This window comes from Enoplosus armatus, chromosome 17, assembly GCF_043641665.1.
Source record: "Enoplosus armatus isolate fEnoArm2 chromosome 17, fEnoArm2.hap1, whole genome shotgun sequence".
In the NCBI taxonomy this organism is placed as follows: domain Eukaryota; kingdom Metazoa; phylum Chordata; class Actinopteri; order Centrarchiformes; family Enoplosidae; genus Enoplosus; species Enoplosus armatus.
In genome coordinates this window covers 5,398,475-5,415,225 of record NC_092196.1, presented here as the reverse complement: position 1 = coordinate 5,415,225, position 16,751 = coordinate 5,398,475, and the positions used below count along the sequence as shown (strand labels likewise).

General features: G+C 44.5%; 1 protein-coding gene across 1 annotated transcript in view; it reads right to left on the bottom strand.

Moving 5' to 3' along the window:
- Positions 1–906: 906 nt before the first annotated feature.
- Positions 907–16,751, bottom strand: part of smurf2 (SMAD specific E3 ubiquitin protein ligase 2) — a 43,411-nt gene continuing 27,566 nt past the window's right edge. Inside the window, exons 7-18 of the mRNA XM_070923116.1 lie at positions 16,489–16,572; positions 15,832–16,046; positions 14,281–14,365; positions 13,076–13,234; positions 7,735–7,936; positions 6,050–6,153; positions 5,738–5,852; positions 4,645–4,823; positions 3,944–4,202; positions 3,609–3,810; positions 2,070–2,145; positions 907–1,827 (exon numbers count right to left, since the gene is read on the bottom strand). Of these exons, the coding sequence (XP_070779217.1) occupies positions 1,728–1,827; positions 2,070–2,145; positions 3,609–3,810; positions 3,944–4,202; positions 4,645–4,823; positions 5,738–5,852; positions 6,050–6,153; positions 7,735–7,936; positions 13,076–13,234; positions 14,281–14,365; positions 15,832–16,046; positions 16,489–16,572 (1,780 nt within the window). The 3' untranslated portion in view covers positions 907–1,727. The remainder of the gene's footprint in view (positions 1,828–2,069; positions 2,146–3,608; positions 3,811–3,943; positions 4,203–4,644; positions 4,824–5,737; positions 5,853–6,049; positions 6,154–7,734; positions 7,937–13,075; positions 13,235–14,280; positions 14,366–15,831; positions 16,047–16,488; positions 16,573–16,751) is intronic.

The following is a 16,751-nucleotide window of genomic DNA, read 5'->3' as shown; positions in this document are numbered from 1 at the left end:
TCCCTTTCAAACAAAAGCACATATGGACACATGCAACGGTTACTGTATGTTAATGGTCTGTTGTGGGCAAAACTATTTAAATGACAAGACTTTTTTTTAACCCCTTGACATTCAGGAAATCAAGACAAATGGCCAGAATTAGCTTCTTGTCAGTCGTCAAATCAAAAAGGACATTACAAACTACATATGACATCTCCTGAGAGTGTGGCTAGGTAGAGCGCTTGGTTTCTTAGACGTGTTCTGTGGCCACAAGCAGGTATGAGCACGAGTAGTGTATTGTGCACTTTAAGCAGTAGTATGTCAATGAGTAAGGTTGCCAATAGAAGACAAACGTTAATGCTATTTAGCACCACATGGCTAGAAGGTAGTAGGTTTTTCTTTTTCAACAACAACAACGTGGACGCAGCACATAACAGGTTATGATGACTCTTCTGAACACCATTAGAAATGAATGGTAGGTTTCATGCTAGTGACATTAATATAGCCCAGCTACAAATGACAAACTGTTAAAAAAAAGGAGGAATAGAAGGGAATCGTCACACCATCATATGTAGCTCCAGGATGAAATCAGTAGAATTTAAAGGGTCCGCTCAATATTTGCAAAGATTCATTCATTCAAAAGTGATTATGGCACTCATAGGACGTTGTGTTCAACATTTTTTTGCCCTTTAAAAAGACATACCTGTCCTTGTACAGTATGAGAGAGGTTATGTCAAGAAATAAACCACAGCCTTCTGAAGTGAAATTCAGTCAAGCTTCATTCTGTTTTCACAAATTGTCTTCTATAATTTAAACACTTAACATCTAAAAAGATTTTTTTATTTTTCTGGGACAATGGAAAGGGATTACTGAAATATAACAGCAATAAATTATATATATTATATAGAATTTTATTGTTTCTTTTTCAATTTTTCCTGTTATATAAAAATAACACATTTCAAGCTATTCATTCATTTATTCATTCAACAAATCGAGTTGACAAACGAGTGAAATAGGTTTCTGGGAATGCAGCGCCAGTTGCTGGGCAGCGACTCGGGAGCGGAGGTCCTTGCTGCCGTCTTTGGAGAGGGTTGTAAACAGTTGGGCTCTGCCTAATCCAGTCTCTGGTCTTGCCATCTCATCTGCACACATCCCCACTTTCCAGCCTTGGCATTACTGACAGCCCCAGAGAGATCACTCTGAGGCCGGAGTCATGCACACTCCAAATGTAGTGTTTTCGAGTGGTTGCGGTAACCAATCAATAACCCTGTACTCTAGCAAACAAACCAGTCGTGTTAATGTTGTTTCAGAGTGGACTGACCTTGTGTTCTGCTTGGTAAGATGGAGCATTGCTACATGGAATACAGTCTATTTTTTTTTTAAAAATGCTAAAATGAACTTAGAAAAAAAGGGAAGAGCCAGCAAATTTCGCAGGTTCCACGAGTTAGTAAACAGTCTGAGTTATTAGCAGCTGAAGAGATCCTTTTCAATGATAAAAAAAACACATAAAGGAGGGCTGGAAGGTCTAAAAAAAAAACAACCCAGAGTCAGATGACATGTTCTGGTCTTCTCTGCCCACCCTCCCTTAGCTTGGCCACATGTCTCGGGAAGTATGGGTGCCCCTGGGTGAAACAACCGTGGATGACACCCGTCTGAGTGGATTGATTTGCAGGGGGTGGGGTGGGGGGCTCATCATGGCCGAACCATGTTGCTTCTGGTTGTTACTGAGCTCTGCAGGCATCAGCGACTCACTCTACAGCGAAGCCGCACGTCTCCTCGATGGCAGTGAGCAACTTGTCGTACAGTTTGTCATAGTGCTCGTAGGGAGGAATGTCAATCCGATTGAAGCTGGGAAAACAGAAGGGAACAGATTTTAAAGTCCTACTTTGAAAAGATCATCTGCTGCAAAGCTCAAGACAAAAGTAAACAGAGAGGTTTGATAATACTAATTGCTTAACTACCTTGACTGTAAAGTGAAAATGGATTGAATAAAGTTTAATCTAAACCAAACACTTCTCTTCCCCTCTGTCTCAAAGGCAGGCACCATGTCAAACTATCTGAATATGTTACAGTGCTGACGGTTTCCTCACCAGGTGTGGGCTTTGGGCAGGTTGTTGGTGCTGGCATCAATCTGGTGGATGGTAAAGAGCCGCGGGCCAGCAGCACCTGGATAAACACAGTTAGTTCAGCAAAAATGGACCTCCACACACCTGCTCCGCACTGTGAAGGATTGTCTGGATTCTCGAAATTTACAGAAGGTCTTTTAAAGCTTTGATTTTCTTTTAAAGTTCAAATATGCAGACTCAAAATAAAAAAAAAATCATGTAGCTCAGATTCAGTGTGTCATTTTTAGATCTAAAAAGTCAACTAAGAAAATCATGATGCTCACAGTAGATTGCTGAAATTCAGATGCCAAAATTTCCAATGAAAAATTCAAACTTGAACATAGCAAGGATAATCAATCAGACCTCTGTCCTCACCCATCAGGATCCCCAAGAAAGAAAAGTTCAGGGGACTAACTGGAAGCACTGGATATTTGAATTTTTAGCTGAATTTGTTTTTGGAATTACGCAACTTGAATTTAACTCTGAAAAGTTAAGTAAACGTAAAATAGTTCAGTTCTGTAACTTCAGTAAATGAAAGCAGCCAGTGATGAGAAGTGGTTCCTTTCACGATTAGGTTTTCAGTTGCTTATAAAATGATAATTATTATGGCCTTTCTTTGCTTCCATACAATAAGAAGGTATACGCCGTTACAGACTTTAAGACTGTAATCGACTTGACATTAATGACCGAGCTGTCATTTGTAAGGTTTCATTTAAGAGGCCTTAATACTTCCACGTGTCTACATTCCTTGGACTTGATAGTGCTGATCATAATGAGTTGATGTTTGCTTTCCAACTACAACCAAACAATAAAGAAACACAAGTAAACTTTAGTGATGGACATCCTTTGAGTACTTAAAATCACTCACTGTGTGATGTTTCCTGTTATTGAAGACATTTCATTATATATTCAGATGGTCCAACAAGACATAGTACTGAACAGTATTTAAAAGTCAAAGTGTGTGTGTGTGTTGTTTCTGGGTGTTCTGGCCTCTGGTGTTGTTTTGACCAAGAAAGGGTGGCTATATAATATAAAAGGTGTGTAAGGGCGCTGTCTGCCTGTGGATCACGGTGTACTCCTCTCATGCCTGGGTGCTCTGTCTCAGGGCTGCACTGTCTGCCAGGATGGACCCACTGAACCACTGCACTGAGCGCAGACTCAGGGTTCGTCTCAGGTCGGAGAAACCCAGAGACACAAGACACACACACAGAGAAGCCAAGAATCCCAAACACACACACCCTAGATTGTGTTGACAGAGCCTGTGAATGTAGAGCACACTGTGTGCAACAAAGGAATGGGAAAGACTGCACCACCACACCTTTCATACATTATAGACCTGACGTCACACATTAGCTTCTTTCAACTGCTGACTAATATTTATGCTCACTCTGGTCCGAGTCCATCTCACAAACAAGGCAATTCACTGTGTCATACGTAAGACTGTTTCGCATGTATTGCATAACAATTGCAATGCGAAAGAGCATTTACATAAGAAAACATACAGCATGCACAGTTTGTTATTACCTTGGAGGGCCTTGAAGCCTTGCAGGGGAACTCTGGAGGAGCCGGTGACAAACTGCAGCAGCCGGGCTCTGCGCTCCTCGTCGAAGGACTCCACAGCTTTCCAGAACCATTTAACAATGTTGCTGTCCGGAGTGCAGTGTTTGAGCCGTGTGTTGGACTTCCAGTCGTTGATGTCGATTTTACCCAGGCCACATACAATCAGCTACAGGTCGAGGGAAGAAGTAGATTATTCTTTCTTTAGGAGTTGAACTAAATGTACTTGGAAGGCAAATCAAGCAATATGAAATCTAGGTGTGTGCGTGAACAACAAAGAGGTGTGACAATGGGAAAAGTACCTCGAGCTCCTTCTCATCGAAAGACTTTAACAGGTGTTGGGGGATGACCTCATTGAAGCCCTTCTGCAGAGCCAAGAACTGAGCCTCTATGCCTCGCAGAAAACGCCAGTTGACATAGAGCCGGACGTACTCTTTCTTGGTGTCCTGGGTGACGGGGATGCTCTTACCGTTGGGCTTGAGCTCGTGCTGGATGATCTCTCCGTAGGCATTGTGTTCAACACAGAAGGTGTGGTCCAGCACACCTGTGATGTCATTGTCCCTGAAGAGAGATAAAACATTTGAATTAGTGTTTTGAAGGCATTTGCCCAATCAGTATGGGTCACTATACGTGCTCTTCAATTTCAATAAAACACTGGTGAGCTTCTTTTTGCTCAATGTGTGCTGATTGGTGAAACAAGCAGATGTGATTTTACAGCTGGTCTGAAAGCACGTGCTCAGGGACCACTGATGTAAGAAATATTCAAAAACCCTGGGGGGCGCTGTCATCAAAGTACAGGAGAGAGTTTTTCATGTGGGCAAAACAACTCATCAGCTGGTAGATTATAAAATCTACTTTTAATTTATGAAATTTACATTAAAGTTGCATATTTTTCTTTGACGAGTACAGATTTGTTTTACTCGTTATACTAATAGCACACGAGGACTTTGGACAGGAATGCACAACATTTACACAGAAAAGTCAATACTGGTGTTGTACGTACAGGATCCACACAAGGCTGTTGTGCAGGTCAGGGTCAACAGACTCCATGTCGTCCAGGGTGATGGGTTTACCCAGCAGCTGTTTGTAGAAGGGCAGAGTGAAGCCTCCGTCGATGTAGTGGCCATGGAACACTGCCATCCCCATGATACGGCCCACAAAGTGAAAGTATGACAAGTGCTCCTGAGGGGAGACAAAACATCTTTAGTTTCCAGATGAAGAGACAGCAGTGAGAGACCAGCAGAACGGAGCGATTAAAAAATATGAAACCACTGAATTCTGCGTGATACAAGCAGCGAACAACATCTGCTTGAAAGTCCATCCACCAGATCATGCCCCTTGACTGGACAGCAATGATAAATGGACCAACGAGAGTTTGAGAGACTCTGATCAGAGTTTCTGCAGTGTTTACCAAATTAAAATACTTTTTCAATACAGCATAGAATGGAATTTATTGCCTTTTCCATGATCATACCAGTCAAACAATGATGGAAATCCAGTAGGAATGGCCTACATTTATTTATTTGACGTTCATATCACGTTTTTCAGCACTTCCCGGCTGTATATAACAATCATTCCTCAAAATATAATTAATCAAACGTGAAATGGACCTAGATAAGTGGCAGAAAATGGATGGATGAATTAACCCATCAAAAAATAATTCATTCATTTAAGTTCATTTAATTGTGACACTAGCCCATTATGAGACGATGAGCTTCCTAGCTACAGCAGCGAGCAGCAGTGACAGTGTTTGCTACAGGTCTGACAGCGCTCACTGAAACTCCACAAGAAAGGATTGAACAGCCTCCTGCAGCACAATCTATTGTCACACCAGTCTCATTCGATGCTTATAAATGTGTAATGTCTCCAAACAGCCCACAGCCACATACAACAAAAAGTTATAATTAATGTTAAGGTCCACTGCAGGCAAGAAACAATATTCAGGATCTTTGTAAATGAAATTACAGAGGGGACTGAATTCTAAGCTTCTTAAGATTTTTCAAGACTTGCAGACAAACTTCTAAGAGTGCATACATTTTATATGTGGAGTACATTTTGAGTTTTTTTATGTGCTGCGAGTAACAGCTGTGACTCACAGGGTTGACAGCAGAGTCGGGGTTTATCTGCAGTGTGTAAATGTCGTCCCGGGAATACTGGAAGAGGCCATAGTACGGGTTCAGCATCTCATGGGACAGCAGATAGAGCCACTCCCTGAGGTCAGGCAGGGGACGAAGGGGGAGAGATACCAGTTACATCCAAGTTCAGAACATGCTAAATTAAAGTGATGAAGAAACGACCAAACCAGACAAAACAAAGGTGAGTGGGTTGTGTGCTTTGGCTCCCCCACTAGGAGGCAGACTGTCTGTGTGTTCCCTGCACCATGCTCTTCTTCTGCTGCGGCTTCTTACCTTGCCACTCCTCCATAATCGAGCCCCTCCTCTCCTCTGAATTTCACCATTAGCCTTTTCCACAGGTCCTTCGGCCTCATCTTCATCACCTGTCGATACGATTCCTGCAACACAGATGCAAACAAACACACAGGCCTGGGTCAAAGACAGCGGCAGCATCAGTTCGACAGCGGTTTGTTTAGCATTTGCTATCTGGTCCTCAGCAGAGAAAGAGTTAAAGAGAAGCCATTTATTAGTTGGTCACTATCCATGTGAGAGGCTCTGCCTCTGGGGAAACGGCCAAAAATCATGTGCAACCAGTTCCAGGGATGCACCCACTCAACAAGCTCCATCCTTTGCTTTACAGTGCATGTTAAACATGGCAGCTGCTAGACCAAAGGTTGAGACTCAAAGAACTGAAGTTAAGAGCTAGAAAAAGACAGTGTTGGGGACGTTTGCTTTATGGTAGCAGTTTTGTAAGAAATTCGATGGATGCAATGTGGTGTTCCAGCAATCATTTCCAATTGGTTCTCTGCTGTGAGATCTCTCCGCCTCAATCAGTGTTCATCCCACGTGCAGACGGCTCACAGCGTCTGGGAGGAGGGGGGGGGGGTTCATTTAAAGTGGATTAGGGGCAGTTACAATAAACACAGCCATAAGACTATAATAACACAGCCATGTTCCACTATGCCCTCCAGATCCAGCAGACAACAGAGAGGTGCTGCGGGAGAAATGAGAATGTCTTATCTACGCTGAAAAGTACACATTAAGACAGGCCTGACAGTCCACCAGCTAACACTTGCCTGTTCAGTCATAATGTAATGCTTCAGCTGGTCTGGAGACGCTATGCAGTTATGTCTCGCTCAACCTCAAGACGTTCTCTGCCCCCCCTCACCCCCCCCACTCCTGGCCGTCTCTCTCACATTGAGATCAGCCAACAAAAATGTCTTCGTTCAGATTAACAGACGTGGCTGTTCCAGCACATTCCAGTGCATATTTTATGAGGGTCATGCAGTCTGTTGCAGGTGTTGTTGCTCTGATGAAGGCCCCGCACCTTCTAGATGCAGAAAAAAACAACTCCCCAGCTGGGAGAATGTACTTGAGAAAATCCTCATCTCAAAACATGAGGTCTGCTTTAGATTTTGAACAGACTACCTTCACACATCATCGATAACCGTGTCTGTGTGAGAGAAGTCATTCTCACAGCCAAACTGCTATGGACAGTTACCTTTATGGGAGTAGACGAGAAGAAGGGGGGAACAAACCTTCAGAGAATGTTTAACAGTAACTTGGGTGCGTCTACTAATAACTTCTAATTTTACAAGCGGCTCCGCAGGTACAAAAGATTGAGATATTGTGTTGTTTGCTTCTCTTAGAGAGCAAGAAGTGTACTGGCATTATTTGTAAATTGGGGGACAAAACACGATTGCTATTATTTATTGCTTACAGTGCTAAATGTAGATTTGTTGGCTGGAGTTTTGGGAGGAAGGTGGTTGTGCAAAGAAGCAAATATTACATTATTCCCATGTTTTTCTACCATTTTGTTCTGCTTTTTAATTCATTTCACGCATGCTCTGGCTGTGACAGCTGAATTTCCCTCTGGGATAAATTAGGTTCCTGTTTCTGAGTGTCTTTAATAATAGGCACCCCTTGTGAGCTTCAGATGATATGACGACATGACTGAGCTTGTTTCTTTCCATCCTCACCTCAAAGATCTCCTCGCGGGACACCTCGATGCGGCAGTGGCCAGCCTGAGGCTGCTGCTGGGACAGTTCCTGGCGGAGGATCTTGAGCTTCTGAACAAGGTCTCTCTTGTACTTGGGCACCGTGAGGCACTCGGCCTCCTCTGGGAGCTGACCGGGGGACACCAGAGCCTGCTGGACCTGTTCCTTCAACTGGTTCTGACGACTGGAGGGCAGACAGCAGGGAGAGGGAGAGAGAGCAGCGATGGGAGGAGGTAAAGAGGCAGAGGCAGAGAGAGAAAGACAGTAAGACACAGAGGGACAAGATGAAAGACAAAATATTGTAAGTCTTAGATGTACCAATATCAAACACAAACAACTGGTGAGAAAAAAGTAAGCCAGCACAAAAACAACAAGAGGAACGCCAAGAAACTGAGAGTTCTTTCTCTGTCTCTCTGACTGCAGAGAACGAGGAGTAAACACACTGAGGTCATCTGGGAAGCACATCAAGTCAAACAGCTGCCTCGGCCCCTCGCAGACAGACAGACAGACAGACAGACAGACATAGGTGGAGGTGGGATCGCTGGAGGTAAGACATCTCACTCACTGCCTCTCACACACACACACACACACACACACACACACACCTTCCTCTCTCCACCTGGCAGAGGCCTGGTGGTCTCACACAGGAACTAAAATAAGGCTTTCTACGGGGGAGCAGCAGAAAGAAAGCTCTGTAAATAGATCCTCTGTTGCTTTTATCATCATGTACACTTGATGTAATGTCGGGTCATCGAGGCCACCTCACAGAGGCATACTGGAACACTTTCTGAGTCCAGAAGTTTGTCCAAAAGAGAGAGAGAGAGAGAGAGAGAGAGAGAGAGAGAGAGAGAGAGAGAGAGAGAGAGAGAGAGAGAGAGAGAGAGAGAGAGAGAGAGAGAGAGAGAGAGAGAGAGAGAGAGAGAGAGAGAGAGAGAGAGAGAGAGAGAGAGAACAGTGCAGGCCCTGTGATAGATAGAAACTCACACCATGTACTGGCCTCACAAGCCAAAATGCATTAACTACATATTTTGTCAAAATTGAGTCTCGCCAGGAATCAGTTTTACCATATAAAAAAAATTATGAAAAAAAAAAGCATGTAAAATTGACAGGCAACTTGACAGGAGAGCTATCCTCAAGTGAGATAGCTGGTGAGATAGCCACAGCTAGACCTGAAATTAAATATACTAAAGGCTGTGTCAGGCTACAGGAGTTTTAAAATCCATTTTGAAATAAAGTTGCATCACTCACATAAGGAGAAACTTCCCACATGTTCATCTCTCTATATTAAAACATGCACACAGTACAATATTTGAAAATAATGGCATCACACAAACTACAGGATATTAATATTATTATTATTGTATTATTATCATGACTATTTTTCCAGAGGGAGCAATTCACCACCTTATCTGATCCCAGGGGGAAGCAGATTTAACAAAATGGAGACTGACGTGGTGCAACAACTTTCTAGCTGTAGTAAAGCTAGAACATCGGTACAGAACAAAGTCCCAGATCAGTTTTCTCCTCCGATTGTTGTGAGGGGTGAATCTGAGAGAGAGTCTGAGCCCGGTTTAACAGACTTTTCCCCAGCTGTAATCTGTGATTAAAAATGATCCATTTTGATAAACAAACATCTTTGAAATTCAGCTTGTTACTCCACATAACTAAGGAGGCATTGGCTGAATGCTATCATGATGGAGAAAAAAAAACTCACCTAAACTCCTGATGAAGCCAACTAGCTTTGGCCATTTGGTGGCAGCAGAAACAAGTTTTGAACACAACATAGACATATCATCATCTTTTAAGTTGATATGGTAAATTTGTTAGCAAACAGTTGCTTATTTACACATCCAGCAGTTACGAAGCAACATTAGCATTTTAGTCGTGTTTTGGCCCCCCTGATGAATGTAATTCGTTATTATAAAAATGGATTATAGCTACTTTAAATGTATTAAATTGTAGACTCATTTAATGTTGATTTCAATGTACTGTACAGACACAAGCAAAACAGGGCTGCATTTCATTTCAACTATGAACTGCAAATGATCAAAATTGTTTAATTTCTTTAAAATAGAATTAAAACTAGTCCAAATAGACAAGAAATGTGAAAGAACACATTTTGTTTGTCCAAAGGTTAAAGTGCAGTATCTGCATTTCTGCCAAGGTCTAATGTAGCGTGGCTAGCCTGAAAAAAAGCTTTTCACTGCTTTTGTATTCACTGCTCTCTGTACCAGCATGTTATTTAAACTGTTTGAATTCGAACTTTGTTGCCTTTCAAATCATCTCTCATAACAGTCTTCTCACTCTATTGGATACTCCAAAAACTAAAGCCAAAATGTGCTAAAAACAAAAAAGAATTTCAAGTAAGTAGCGTTTGATGAAACGTTTCAAACACTGTGACAAAGAAGCGGTTAACCACAGTATCAACAGTGCGGCTGTGAATGTCATCTGCAGTTAATGATGACAGAGGTCCCGAGAAGACAACTTCTGAACTGGGCGTTGTGTTTGGGAAGACGGCCTCAGAGGGTGGCACAGTAGGGAGGCACACAACACACAGAATCAAAAGAGCCTTTATGGGACCTACACTAAAGGATTATTTGCACAATGGCCTTTTGCACTCCAGTGGGGGGGGGGGGGGGGGGGGGGGTAGCAGGCATGCTCGGCCCTGAGCAGGGTCATAAACACCAGGCTGTAGACCCGAGCACAGAGGGTGGTGGAAGCATACACATGTCAGTCTGTGTGCCGGCAGTGTGAATGCGTAGGCTATAACACTCAAAGTGATGCCAAGGTTAAAATAAACATTTTTCACACAGGCTTTTATCAGGAAATTTGATCAAAGTTTTAAAAGGAGCACACAAATGAACTGTCGGTCCGTTCACTTCATGACAGAATACAGTTGTCAGAAGTTACTTTAACTCTAAACTGCTTCTCTCAAGTATCCGCCCTATGGCTTGCATTCTCCTCTACCACAATGTCAACTTCTCCTGACTGAGTGACTGCGTTTGGTTTCTGGTGTCTGCCCAGTTTGGCTTTTCAATCACTTCCTGCTATCCCAGAAAGCCACAGGGCCCCATAGGACACTCGAGACCTCTTCTTGAATCCCTTTATTTCCTGCAGACTAGACTCAGAGGGAGGGAAGGCAAGGGAGGGAAGGCAAGGGCACTCTCCAGAAAGCACCCAAATACTGTAGACAACTCAGAGGGTGGGAGAGGAGGAAGGAGAGAAGAGGCACGGAGCATCTCTTCCTGCACTTTGACCCATAAATCAAACATTCCTCTGTTGCTCTTCCTCTCATGGTTGCAAGGAAACATGCCCCCACAGTTCCTTCTTCTCTTTCCAACTCCTTACTGATGAGCACGACTCTGGTGCATGTTACCTGAAGATGCTCACAGCAGAGACAAGTAACCCTAATAAAAGCAATGGTTTGGCTATGTGACAAATCACAAACGTCTGGGAAATGATATTTCTCATGCAACCATGCAGAGGGCAGTCCTGCAGCCAGGTCTAAAAACCAGACGAGGATTCAGTTAGCTATTGAACAGTGACCTCGACCAGTCAGGGGGCTTGAATTCGACAGAAGATTGCAACATCATAAAGGGAAATCTAACCGAAACCGTGGTCTGGGTGCTCAGACGGTGTCTTTAGCAAATAAAAAAGGCAATAAAGTACAACTTTGACGGACATATATATATCAAACATTTTTGTGGGATGACGGCACAGGAGGGGTGAAAATTTCTAAAATCCCTGACTTGATAAAAGGCAGATGTCTTGATGGAAATCCATGATGACTGATATCTTTTCCAGAGTTTTGTCACAAGCGAGAAAGTCACAGTCCACAGTCTATTCTATTTGCAGTAATAGAGCAGCTTCAGTTGGGACAGAAACTGTACAAAAAAGGCAATAGGTTACCTATTACAGGGTTAATGTAATTAGAATGGATTGAGGTAGGCTCAGGTTGAACCTTAGACATCCATAATTTATAAAGAACTTATTTCAAAGTCTCAGGCCGAGGTCTGCGTGCCCTTGAATAACCAGGACATGTACGGCACTCTACAATAAAACCTCCAAACAACACAAATGTGCAAATGTACTTAATGACAACTGCACTAACCACACTAATAGGGGCACTGATCTTTGTTTTTGGTGTATAAAATGTTTCCTGTGATATTACATTAAAAAACATTCCAACTTCTTGGCTTTGATGTGAACTGATCATCCTACCAGAATACACATACAATAGAAATTCAGTGCATGAGATTTTCACACATCTGGGCACAGTCATGCTCATGACAAAATTCCTATATTCAAAACAAATGTGGTGTGCCAGGCTACATTTTTATAAGACTTTTCAGAGGGCCATAGATGAAAAAAAGCAAAACGAATACAAAATCCCAAACACGTTCTTTGATCCATCAGAACAGGAAAAAAAGGAAACCCGATCTCTCTGTCGATGCATTCCGTCGCTCTCTGCACGGAGAAGGAATGAGATCAGGCGAAGGAGGCCCACCACGGCACCCACACGCTGCTCCACCTTTGTGGGGCAAGGACCTATGGGTAATTCTACTGCTATTGCTGCACAGTGTGTGTTTGAACAGCTGCACAGGGGAAGAAATTCTGAACATCCATGCATCCATGCATGTACCAAGAACAGAAGCATGAAGCAGCACACATGAACCCACACACACACACACACACACACACACACACACACACACACACTTCATTCATTGACTTGGGCATCAAATTTATGCTCCGTTTCCTGGACGTAAGACGCTCCTCAGCCACAGACACAGCAGCCTCGGTTTCCACTCAGCTATCTGATGTCTGGCCAAAGCCAGCTTTGTGACGGATTGTGTGCTAAAACGCCTTTATGATCAAAACCTCTGCGGGGCTGAGGAATTTCAATTTTTTTGTGTGGAAAGAAAGACTGTGGGGGAGTGCACACTGGGTATGTATTTCTGTGTGTGTGTACGCACAAACGTCTGCTCAGCAGAAGGGCCACTCTGAGTGCTGAACCTCTACAGGTGGTGAACACACCTTGGCACAGGATCCCACAGTAAAACATTGACTGAGGGGGAGGCAAAGTGAGTAAGTCTGTGAATGTCTGGGGGAGTGTGTGCTTGTGTGTGTTCCCGTCTGTGTGCAGTGACGACTACTGGCATGAAGCCCAAACCTTACCTGACATTCTGACTTTCGATGCCTCCTCGAGAACCATTGGGGCTTGGACTACAGACACAAAAACAAAGACAGAAAATAAATCTCTGTCTAATTTATTTCACCATTTCACTACATTTTTCTGGCTCAAGGGTTATGTAGTACTCACTTTAGGACTAGATGCAGGTTGGCGGAGAGGCGTGGGTCCGTGAACTGTGTGGTTCGGTTGTTGTGGTCGACAAAGTAAACCCTCCCAGTGGCAGTGTTGCGTATCTCCCATCCAGGAGGTAGAGGACCCAGTTCCTCACAGTTCACATTACTCAGATCTCTGAAATGCAACAGAAGAGCACAATGGAGCGCAAGAATTTAAGAAAAATAGAGGCAACGTAGGGTGGGACAGGGGAGAAGAGAGACAAAGCACGCACGCACGCACACACACACATCAAATTCTAGGTATAAAACATACCAAAGCACTGACTAACTGGACTCGGGCGGACAGCGAGATTCCGAGATGTCTGAGAAATCACTTTTATTCTATTTTTCTTCTTCCTCCCATCTAAATTATTTACTGCTGCCCTGCAACCCCTTTCAGCTGGACTCCATGGAGACAAAAAGGTTCAGAAATTACAGCAGGCATGTTATGCTGGCGCTGACGTTCTGTTTTGCAAGACTAAAGCCAAAAGGGACCAGAACCTCAAGAGCGATGCAAGCTTGGCAGCTAAGCCATCTGCTAATGTTGGAGCTGTCTGAGGAGCACCCAGCGAGGTGTGGCATGACCAATAGTCTCCTATCAAGTGCTATACAAATATCATCTATCACTCACGTACAGATAGAACACAAGTGAGCAGTGGCCAGGTATTGTAACATCAATCACGTTTTAATGATGGCGTCTGGGGTGCACTGAAGCCCGTCTTTGCGCATGCACATGTAGATCTGTGTGTGTGTGCATTTCTTTTGGAATATGGTAATCAGTAGGACACACAGGCCTGACTGAGTATTGCCCAAGCCTCTGGTATGGCTGATTGAGACCTGTGTGCTGTTGGACATGTGTTCCCCCCCCCCCCCCCCGAGTGAGGCCTTTCAGCGCTCGTGCCAGAGGGCCGAATTGCTCTCAGAGCCCCGTGACACGGGTCTGCTCACAGCATGTCAGACTCATAATCAGCTGCAGGTTTATGGCAAACTACAAGGGGACCAGGACTAAGAGTCTGCCGTGACACAAGCTGAGGGTAATGCCGGTTTCTCATTTATGCATTTGAACATTCTCATGTTTTATATATTTTACGGTATATATTGTGGATAGTAAAAAGAGCAAAACAATACAAAGTGACAATGGAGAACATCATGTTGTGGCCACAGATCCTGTGGCGGATGTACCTTGGTACTCTGGGGTCATGCCATGTGCTGACACCCGTCTGAGTGTGAAGAAAGTACACTTGGCCTTGCTGCGTGGTCCTCTGCTCTGTAAGAAGGCATTAGAGATCCTTGGTTATACAATGACGTGAATCAAAAATCAAGTGGCATCAAGTGTATGTCAAATGTTCACAATATATACAAAATGAAATTGAGTTTAATTCATGTGCCACATGCAGACGACTGTGCCTATAATCCGTCTGTGTAAGAGAGAGATCACACAGATGGAGATAAAAGGGACTGTCTGAGACAGTGGAGATCCCAAAAGGCAGCCGGGAAGAGGCGGAGGAGGGAGGAGGGGAGGTGAGCGACAGGGTGAAGAACATTGGACAGGAAAGGAGAGGAGAGATGGGGTTGTCTGACTTTTGAGTTGGTGAGCTCATTCATCACAGCCTGACAGAGATATTTCCACAGAGCGGCGTGCCAGAGAGCTCTTCTCTGGCATCCCTTTGGGCCTACCGCCTGGCTTTAACATGCATGTACACACAACCTCCAAAACCCACAGCCGCCCGATGAGAGCGCGATATATACGTTCCGACACACAGGGTGACATGTCTTGGCTAGCGTGCGCACACATGAGGGGAATAAGAGGTGTTGACAGGTTTTATAGGGACTGCCCAGGAACTAAGAAAGTCAGGAGAAAGATAGAGAGAGCGCCAGGGATGGAGAGACCAGCGCAGTGAGGCTTGGAGCCTCCTAATCTGAAGGACTGAGAGCAAAGTTGTGATATGCTTTTCGGCTCTGGCTCCCAAATCCTACAGAAGATTTTACTGTGAGGATAAACAAAACTCCCTTGGGCTGTGTGGGGGATCGCAGCTTGTGTGTGTGTTTGCTTTTACATGAATGCGTCTGATTGTTTGACTGTGTGCAGAAAGGAGAACAGAGGGGCGGGCGGGGAGGGGTGAATGGCTGCCGCCAGCCTTTAACAGCTAGATCAATTCAATTAGATTGTCTAAAATGGAGCCAGTATTTCAGGCTCCTTGTGTGGAGCTGCAGCGTCATCCGAGCGGCGCTGGACTGAATGAGGCTACAGATTAGCCGGGTTACTGAGCCCAGTGTTGAGCAGGGAGGAGGCCAGGGGCGAAGCAATTAACACAACAGCATTACAATGATGACACCATTCATGGTGGAAGTAGAGATGGCTTTCATAGACGATTAAAGAAAACCCAGCATACTCCAGTGTAATCAGAATATTAAATATTTATCTGTCTCAACATGGGAAAGCTGGACATACAATATTGATAGTACAGTGACGTGGCTTCCAACCTTCTCTTACCCAGACGTATCATCAAAGCCTGTCAGATGAACTCAAGCACCCCTTCATCGAAACCACCAATCACCGCTGTTTGGATATCAATCTATTTCCTTCATCAGTTCCAGTAAGTACATACATTAACCGAACCTTGTACAATTGTTATTATTTTAATGAGGGCTGAGCAATAAGGCTAGATGATAAATGTTCACTCATATGTACAGTAATATAAGTCCACTCTGTGGTGCTGGCTTCCCACTAACCATATCCCTCAGGGAGGTCCGGGGGCGTGTGCAGGTGGGTTCTGCTCATGTAGTTGCGGTGCCTCTGGGAGCGGACCCGTCTCTCCTGGGCCCGCTGGTCACCGCCACTGGGCGGCAGCGCTGTGGTGGGCGTGGCCCCGTTTGTGCTGATGGGCGTGTTCTCGTCCACGATGCAGCTGAGAGGCCGGCCGGGGCTGGAGTACTCTGACGCAGGCCTGAGAGGGGCAAGAGGGAAAGAGGGTGAAGTGGAATGTGAGGACCACCGACAAGGCCAAGAAGAAAAGGAAAGGTGAGGAGGATTGACAAGGAGGAAGTCATCTCTAAAAACAGCAGCAAATCAATAGGCCACATTTAGGAAGTCTTCGAGTGCTAACTAGTAAATCTATACAAGGCAGCGCACAAGTACAACAGACAGAGACAGAGCTGGGAAGAGATGCCTCCATTTCCGCTCTTGCCGGCCCCGTGACTTCCCTGGCTCTTCCACATCATTAAAAATCACTGTCTGGAGCAGTCTGTCTGACACCTTTTTTTGAGTTTTTGGACAGCCTTCCCCAGTTTGGGAGCACTGAGGTCAGAGATGAGGTCTTCCATCGGCCTGCTGCTGTTTGATTTAAGAGGCCTGGGTTTGAGTTTCTGTGGGCTGCAGAGTGTACTCACCTGGTAGGCCTCTCCCACTGTGTGGTGCGTGTGATGTGGTTCAAGTACTGGATTCGTCCAGACGCCGTTCTCCTCTCCTCCCAGCTGGCAGCACAAACATACACAGACACAGCAGTCAGCGGACATGGTTAAGCAGCCACAGAACCATCCAGTCGTGTTCTGTCTCGTTGCTCTGTCTCACCACACGCAAATATCATATTCCATATAACTTTACCCCCGTACTCGAAGGCAGCATACGTTGTTTGGGATTTGCAACAGCGACT